A 9173-nucleotide genomic window follows, 5' to 3' on the forward strand; every position below is an offset into this window, starting at 1 on the left:
GAAACTGGGTAATCCTGCCTATTTCAGTTCATGTTGCAAATTTCTTGCTCTTGTATTCATGTTTTGAATAATCAGATAGCGTTTGTGATTTATACAATATTTGGTCAGCCTTTCTTTGGGTTTCTGCAAGGCAACTGGATAATATCAAGAGCATGCAACTGACAAATAGTTTAAGGACATTAAAGTTAATGAGAGTGAAGGGAAGCCATTGCATGTAATTCTCAGGTTATGGTTGAGTCGAGGAACATACTTGATTGCAGAAGGCATTTAGTAAATCAAAACACCAAAACAGAATGGTGGAAGCATGAAGCAGATTTAGAAATACCCTGGCAACAATGTGTAGAATTGTAGTGGATCAGTGAAGCTACTCGCCAGCAAACCATACAGGACAAGGTGAGAGCATCACCAGCAACTACCCTTACAAAGCTGCACACCAGGCACACTTGGAGTGAATCATTGCCTATTAGTCTGAATTCCTCAAGCCTATACCCAACTGGATTTAGCAGGGCTACAAAGATTCAAAGATGGCTCACTGCTTCCTTAAGGGCATTTGGAAATGGACAATAAATATTAATTTTGCCAGCGTCTTGACAAAATGGAAAAAGGAAGTCTTCTAGGAAGAGTGGTTATAATACATGAATGAGTAGGCTTCCATGATGAAAGACTAATTGAAGGCCTCATGTGGCATGAAGGAAACATTAATGTTCTGAGCGTGCATGCAACTGGGTAATGACATGCTAGCATTTGGCTGCACTAATGCAGCTTTGACCTCTCAACCCAGAACTGACCTGGGATTTCATAACTTTATTGTCCATGTTGTCTCCTTGGGATAGCTTATATTTGACCCTGTGTTTGAGGAGAAAGATGGTGCCTGGCCAACTGCGGGGTTAGGGTCAGGGCACTCTCCCATCTAAATGGCCTTGTGTTCCAGCTTCTTCCTCAAACTTCAATGGAGAATTTGTTCACTTTGTTTCTCTTTGGAGGTTTGACCTGTGAGGATGGGGAGAAGTGTAGTTCATTAGTAATGGCCTCAGCACTAATGTGGCTTGTTTTGGTTCCAGGAACCTTTTTCTTTTACTGTGGTGAAGGATTATTTTGAGTTGCAGAGAATTCAAAGATTGACACTCAATGCAGTCTCGTTGGGAATGTTTATTAAATGAACGAGATAACTGAAAGATTTGAAACCTAATTGGTTTATTGTTGCCACAAAGCTTTGTTTTGTATGTTATGGAATCGGGTCAGATAGTACTGTCCATAAGATGATCAGAATTGAAAACTAGCAAGTTGGAAAACAAAATGGCCACAATGCTCAACTTGTGTAAAATGTTCTCCCTGCACCAGATTATGGATCATCTGACACTGATTGAGAACAAGAATGAATCTGAGCTCGAGGCTCATCTACGGCGTGTCATTAAACACTCAGTGGGTTTGTCAGGTGGAAAGACTGACTCGGAAACAGAAAAGGGTGGTTCCACAATAGTACGTATTGAACTGAAAAAGCATCACATTTGACCAAGAGTGTTTTATTGTCCTATGTCCCAGATAGAACAATGACATGTTCACAGTTTAAGAATGAGATGTTTTCTTGCAGCAGCACAACAGAATGTATTGTTATTATTGTTTGTTTTTTATGCGTATGTATGTACAATAAGAGTGTAATAATATTCTATGTAGTTCAGAGCTTATTGGAGGTTGTAGTGTTTAATAACCTGATGACTGTGGGTAAGAAGCTGTTCCTGAACCTGGACGTTACAGTTTTCAGGCTCCTGTACCACCTCCCCTATGGCAGGGGTGAAATGATTGTGGCCAAGGTGGTGTGGGTCTCTGATGCTGGCTACCTTTTTCAGGCAGCGTCTCCTGTAAGTCCCTTAGATGATGGGGAGGTCAAAACCGTGAAGACCAGGGAACATAATCAGTTCTTTGGTCTTACTGACATTGAGAGCCAGGTTGTTGTGTTGGCACCATTTGGTCAGTCAACCGATCTCACTTCTATACTCCGACTCATCATCTGTAATTTGTTCAACAACGGTGGTGTTGCCACCGATTATTATGAATCTCGCACTAAATAAAGCAGTTGGATTTAATTCTGCTTTTAAACATTGCATTGCAAGAAGAATGTTCCAGCTTTATTTAGTATATGGAGCCATTTAGTATTAGCAGTTCCATTAATAAAAGTATCTGATTTCAGCAATGTTAAAAAGGGGACATTTTTGGAAATTTAGGAATTTGGAAAACAAAATTGATATTTAGTGGTAGAATGAGCAAACCCTAAATCACAACTAAGAATAAACGTGCAATTCTAATTTAAAGATTTAAAAATGAAGTCGTCTGGGGTCATTGTCATTTCATTTATTTCTTGTAGGAGGATAAAGAATCAAAAGCAAAAATAAGTGAAACTTTGGCAGAAATATTCAAGAAGATTGGTTCCAAGGAAAACACAAGAGAGGTATGTTTCTATTTTTAGTTTTAAAAAGATAAATTCTTGGCTTTCATATGGTGCTGACTAAATTATGAAGTTGTTTACATCAATGAAATACTTTGGTGCAAAACTGTGCAAAAGGTCAATCTGTTTTTAGATGTGTACTATCTAGGGAAATGAATTGAAGGGTCGATCACTTGCTATTTGCTGTTACTGTGCAAAACTTTATTGCCAGCCACCGTGGTGAGGAATGATGAACAAAGATGTTTTCTTGCTGAATCTTTCCAAAGGATATTGTTCTGCCAGTGTTTATTAATATGCATGTCTAGAAATACAATGGCTCCCTCATTGCGTACATTTTACAAAGTACATGTGGCCTCATTCAATCCACTAACATTTAACGCACTTACTTTTACACATTTGTTAATGTACTTTGTCGCACTATTTACTGATACGCACATAGTTGTGGAATTGGATTTCTAGTTCTCGAGTCCAATTTGTTTGGGAATTTTAAAACATTTAACCCTCCACCTGACTTTGTGATACTTGACTTCCCACATTTTGTCAGTATGTTACTGTCTTTAACGCCTATGTTTCCATCTCTGAATAGGGGTTAGCAGAACTCTATGAATACAGAAAGAAGTACTCGGATGCTGACATTGAACCATTCTTGAGGAAATCTTCCCAGTTCTTTCAGAATTATATTGAACGAGGTCTGCGACTTGTGGAAAATGAGAGGGAGGGGAAAGGAAGGATATCTTCTTCATCCAGTTCTGGTAAGAACTTTTTATCTTTCTTTGTTGAAAAATAAATTATTCAACCATTAAAACATGAATCAGAATGTAAATATTAAGTGCGGTGACTAAGAAATGTAAGGAAAAGTGCTAGAACAGAATGGTAGGTTTCTCCTATGATTTTCCTATTCTGAATCATTTCATACTACACACATGCTACTATTGGATGTGAATGTAGGTGGTATCATTCCTAGGTTTGCAGACACGGGCATTTGTGGAATTGTAGATCTGATAGGCTGCCCTAGGATCCAGCGGGGTGCAGATGAACGGGAAGATTGGCCGGAACAGCGGCAGACTGGGTTTAATCCAGGGAAGCGTGAGGTAATGCACATTGGGAAGACTAATTCCAAAGGGACAGTAGTGCAGTAGGTAATCAGCAACAGGTAATTCTAGTGTCAGCTATTGTCCACCAAGTGCACTTTCACTTGATGGGGCCAAGGCAGAGCTGCCGAGCACAAGTTGAGAGCTAATGAGAAAAGTTGCTTTTCATTATTGGTTGTGTATTTAGCAGGATTCTCGTCGCCTCCAGATGAGATGCCGTATGTGGCAAGCTCCACGTCCATCCCTCCCTCGGGGAACGGAGAAGAACTCGGCCCTGCTGTTTACCTGGAAAGATTAAAAATCCTGCGACAACGGTGTGGCTTAGAAAATAATTCCAAGGTAACGTTCAACTCTTTTGTCACCTTCAGCTCATAGTAGTTTTATCATGTAGAATTATTTAAATTGTTATGAAATGATATACATTTTCCAATTTCAGGTTAGCACTTGTGTAACGTCGATGTAGCAGGTTTATTGTTGCCACAAGACTTTCCTCAATCCAATTAAAATAATTTGCTGTAACTAAAGTGTTTCAATGAGGAAATGTGCTTTCCACTGCCACACTAAAGACCCTCGCGGTCTAAGGTGTTCTCTCTCTCTCTCTCTCTCTCTTTTGTTGCAGCATTTACTGAAATAAAACTAATTGTTCTGGTTCATATCCAGTGCATGTGACAAATAAATACTTTTGTGGTGTCTTGTGGGTTGGACATGCTTGCATTCCTAGGCAGAGGCATTACGTATATTGCAGCTGAAGCAGGGTCTCTGCCTGAAATGTCACCCATTCCCTCTCTCCAGAGATGCTGCCTATCCTGCTGAGTTACTCCAGCTTTTTGTGTCTACCTGCATCAAACATTAGTTAGGTTGCACTAGGGATATTATGTTCAGTTCTGCTCGCTACACTTCAGGAAGGATGTGGTAGCATTGGAAAGATTGCAGTAGAGATTCACCAGGATGTTGCCCATAATGGAGCTGTTGGAGGAGAGACTGCATCGGCTGCGTCTATTCTCACTGGACTATAGGACGTTCTGTCTTGGGTCTGTAATTGGTTTGGTTGGGTTGAGCTATAGGGTTAATTTCTGAGCTGTACAACTGACTCCCATGGCTGGTATGGGTCAGGCTACACCTGGATTATGTCATACATTTTGGCTTTAATCTCAACCTTGATTTGATTAGAGATGGGTTGAAGTCATCTGGTTGAATTTGAATAGTTTAAGGATCTTCCCCTCTGGGATGAATGTTGCCTCATCAAACCAAATTGTGAAGCAGTCTATGCAGATCATTCATGCTTTGGGGTTTATGATCTTCAATGCATTTCTCATCAGGAGTTTAACTTGCTAGTTTAATATTTCCATTTGCCTGCATGTATTCTAATCAAAACAAAATTTGGCAAACTTGCCGTGTTTGTCTTGGTGCAGCATGAAGAAAGACAACCCCCAACCTCTCTTCTGTCCAAACCAGCCGTACCTACTGTGGCATCTTCATCTGAACTTCTGCACAATAAACTCACCCATCTTCGAGATTCACGAGAGTGTACCCAAGAGCAAGAATCTCATCCACCAACACAAACCAACAGTAGTACAACTTCTGCAACTAATCTTGACGATCTGAAGAAAAGACTGGAACGAATAAAGAGCAGTCGCAAATAGACAGCCTGTGAATACTGGTGCAATGAAGTCTGTTGAAATAGAAGGTCTCTTCATAGCTATTGGCCTCTATTAATCTAGTATGTATCATTTCTTTATGTACAATACAGTGAATAACTGTATATTGTGGCATAATTCATTTCTGTATATAGGCTTCTGGACTGCAAGACCAGATATTAAGAACTGTTGTGAACTTGTGGACACTTTCACACTAACTCCTGTAAAACTAGTTAAACTATTTCAGTTATCTCTAATGTTCTCCACTTGCTTTCAAACTGGAGAAGCTCCGGGTGGAATCAGAGTAACGTTGGCTACTGTGTATTGCTCACATCTCCATTTACAGTCACTTCATCAGGTTGATAAAAGGGGCTCCAGTGGGTCAATCCAAACCATGCCCCCTGTGCTTTAGTCTTGACTAATGCAGCACTGCCTTTTAAATATTGACAAGGAAGTCTGTTATCTGACTAGATCTATCTGTTTAGTTCCTTTAGAAAGTTTAACTATTGCTCGTTTTGTGTTTCCCTTTTCTTTCCTGTGATCGATCAACTTGCTTTGAAATGTGTTGATTCTGTATGGAATCATGAAGCATGGCATGAGGTTATGAATATTTGTGTTTTTTTTTAAATAAAGTCAATTAAAAACAAAAATCTGTGTTACAATATTAACCAAATGAATCTGTACTATAATTTAAAGATCTGTTAAAGCAATAACTTTTAATGTGTATAGTTGTAGCTGTTAAATTGGTACTTTTCTAGCTAGGGGCCTGTGTAAGCCTACCATTTTATAAAGTTCATGAAAAGATCATGATCAGAGAAATTTTACAATTGGAAAACATTTTTCTCAACATTAGGGAAGCATTAATATAAACATAATAAATGATAAATATTTCTATCCATTTGGGTTCTACTTATTGTTTCCCTCAAACCTGGTGAGATTTGATTACAGGTGACTTGCTTCTGCTTTCTGCAAGTCGAACAACATCTCCTCTCCTCAAATCAATTAGGTAAGCGTGAGCTCAAAGATCAAGTTTCTATCTTTAACCTCTCATTGCTGAGGTTCCCACCTGCTTTAAGAGGGCACCCGGGTATCATGCCTCGAGTATCGACCGGCGGCAAAATTGGCAAAAACACTTCTTCCTCATTAAAAATCAGTACGGGAGTACCTCAAGGCAGCGTGCTCAGCCCCCTGCTCTACTCTATACTCACGACTGTGTAGCTACACACAGTGCCAACTCCATCTTCAAGTTCGCCGACGACACCACCGTTGTTGGATGAATCACAGATGGTGATGAGTATAGAAGTGAGATCGACCAACTGACCAAATGGTGCCAGCACAGCAATCTGGCTCTCAATGTCAGTAAGACTCAAGGAACTGATTGTGGACTTTGGAAGAGGAAGGATGAGGACCCATAAACCTGTCTATATCGACAGGATGATGGTGGAGAGAGTCAAAAGCTTCAAATTCCTAGGTGCATATATCTCTGAAGATCTTTCCTGGACCCAGCACATTGATGCAATTATAAAGAAAGCACCTCAACGCATCTGCTTCCTGAGAAGATTGTGGAGATTCGGTATGCAGAGAGGATTCTCTTGAACCTCTACCGGTGTACAGTAGAGAGCGCATTGACTGGTTGCGTCATGGCCTGGTTCAGCAACTTGAATGCCTAGGAGTGAAGAAGGCTGTAAAACATTGTGAACACTGCCCACACATACCCACCATCGAGAGCGGGGTCACTGCCTCAAAGGCAGCCAGCATCATCAGACCCACACCACTCTGGCCACACACTCATTTCACCCTGCCATCGGGAAGAATGGAAAAACTAACATCCAGGTTCAGGAACAAGAATATCTATGGTTTCAGTTATATTTTAATGGCCTTTGTATGTTAATTTGCAAAGGACTTTTGTATTTTGGACGTGGGTCAAGAGTCCAGAGTATTTTATCATGTGTCCCAGGTAGAACAATTAAATTATTGCTGGCAGCAGCACAACAGAATATGTAAAGACAGTACACTGTAAACAATATAATAAATGAGAGAGAAAGTTCAATGTGTGTGTGTGTATATGCGCACACACACACACACATAGATCATATTTATATAAACACACATACCTACACACAACACAAACAATGAGGAATAGATGAGGTAGATACACGGCGTCTTGCCCAGAGTAGGGGAATTGAAGGCCAGAGGATAGGTTCATCGTGAAGGGGTAAATATTGAATAGGAATTTGAGGAAGATGGTGAATAACCACAGCCACAGTTCCAAGGAAATGTTTAATCATCACGGTGGTTATTTCTCCTTTGCTACCTGGCCTGATGGATGTTTCTACCATTTAGTTTTCATTTCAGGCTTTCAGCATCTGCAATTTTTGATTCTATTCTTTCAGATATCCACTGTTTCCTTCCTCTCTGTGCCTACACGCATGCTGGAGGAAACTACTGGGCACAGCAACCCCGCTCATTAAAATGTCCTCTTGGTTTAAGTGGAATCTTCAACTCTCTTTTAAAAGTAAATTGAGGTTAATCTTTTTAATTTTCCTTTTTATAGTATCACTAATTTACAAAATGAGCATTTTAAAATCATACATGAAGCCAAATAACCACTCTACCTGCTTCACCTAGTGTAGGGCTGGGCTGTTTCACTTTAGCTTAATGTCACGTGTACCAAGGTACAGTAAAAATATTTTGTTGCATGTTATCCAGTCAGTGGAAAGACAATACATGATTACAATTGAGCTATTGCAGTGTATAGATATATAAGGAATAACGTTTAGTGTAAGGTTAAACCAGCCAAGTCCAATCACACATAGTCTGAGGGTAACCAAAGAGATGGCAGTGCACCACTGCGAGGATGAGGATGATTCAGTTGGGGAGTGGAGGCCCCTGTGTATAGACTGTGTCTGCTGCCCCAGTGTGGCTGGGCACAGTGGCTGGTCTGATTTGGAACTGGAGTCGGCATCCTTCCTCATCGAGCTGTTTCTGGGCAATTGTTCAGCAGGGGGAGCTGTGGCAAGGTTCTGCTACAACATTGGTTTGCAAAGAAGTTATATTCAGGACGGGAACAATAGCCAAGGAAATGCAGACGAGTTGCGAATCTGATGCACAGGGTTTGAACAGCAAACAGCTCCATGTTGCCAAGATGCATCTAGTGGCAGAGAGGACAGCAGCAAGAGAGCCAGAGTCTCATATTCTTCAGTCTGAAGAAGGGTCTCGACCCAAAACGTCACCCATTCCTTATCTCCAGAGATGCTGCCTGTCCTGCTGATTACTCCAGCTTTTTGTGTCTATCTTTGGTTTAAACCAACATTTGCAATTCCTTCCTGCACAGAAAGCCAGGAGCAGCATCAACCACTATGCATGGCATATTGTTGCAAACCTTTATGTCCAATGGCCAGGGAAACAACCTTCTTGGATTTGGCTGCCCACAGAATTCATTTCAACCATGCGTATTTGACAGTGTGGATCGGACGATGCCTGCAGTGGCATGGAGTTATAGAGGACAATGACAGCTCTGGCCAGGCCAGGACAGGCCAACCAGTCACATTTACAGCATCTGTAGTATTTTATAACCTGACAATAGCATTCAATGTGATGGAACCGACATTAGTTTATAAAGCAGTACGACCTACTAGCTTATATTAGTTAGTTAATTGTTGCAGATCCAATAGGAACATTAATTGGTATGCATCTCTCAATAGCTGCTTTATTATTATTATTATTATTATAAACTAAGCTGGAACTGAAGATTGCCAACCCTATATTCCTGCCCATTTTATTACTTGCTGTAAATTTCACGGGTACCTGCCGTTAGCGCCACGAGTCGCTAAGTTGCGTCCACGAGTTCCGGTGTTCCCACTACGTTAATTGTACGTAGTTACCACGAGTTAAATTTGTTTTAAACTCTGGGTACCTCGTGGGTCAACTCGCACCGTGAGACGGGTTTAAGGTCATAAGTGATAGGAGCAGCATTAGTCCACTCTGCCCATCAAGGCTCCT

The 9173-nt window shown here is 40.8% G+C and overlaps 1 protein-coding gene across 2 annotated transcripts in view; it reads left to right on the forward strand.

Annotated features, from left to right (window-relative positions):
• ckap5 (cytoskeleton associated protein 5) overlaps window positions 1-6067 on the forward strand; it is a 63441-nt gene extending 57374 nt beyond the window's left edge. The window contains exons 40-44 of one of the 2 annotated variants that reach the window (XM_055649127.1): window positions 1342-1479; window positions 2363-2446; window positions 3030-3195; window positions 3725-3873; window positions 4947-6067. In XM_055649127.1, coding sequence (XP_055505102.1) covers window positions 1342-1479; window positions 2363-2446; window positions 3030-3195; window positions 3725-3873; window positions 4947-5177 — 768 coding nt within the window. In that variant the 3' untranslated portion in view covers window positions 5178-6067. Of the gene's footprint in view, window positions 1-1341; window positions 1480-2362; window positions 2447-3029; window positions 3196-3721; window positions 3874-4946 lie in introns of both variants that reach the window. The other variant, XM_055649126.1, reaches the window with a different exon arrangement.
• Window positions 6068-9173: the final 3106 nt, after the last annotated feature.

Source organism: Leucoraja erinacea, chromosome 18 (assembly GCF_028641065.1).
Source record: "Leucoraja erinacea ecotype New England chromosome 18, Leri_hhj_1, whole genome shotgun sequence".
Lineage (NCBI taxonomy): Eukaryota > Metazoa > Chordata > Chondrichthyes > Rajiformes > Rajidae > Leucoraja > Leucoraja erinaceus.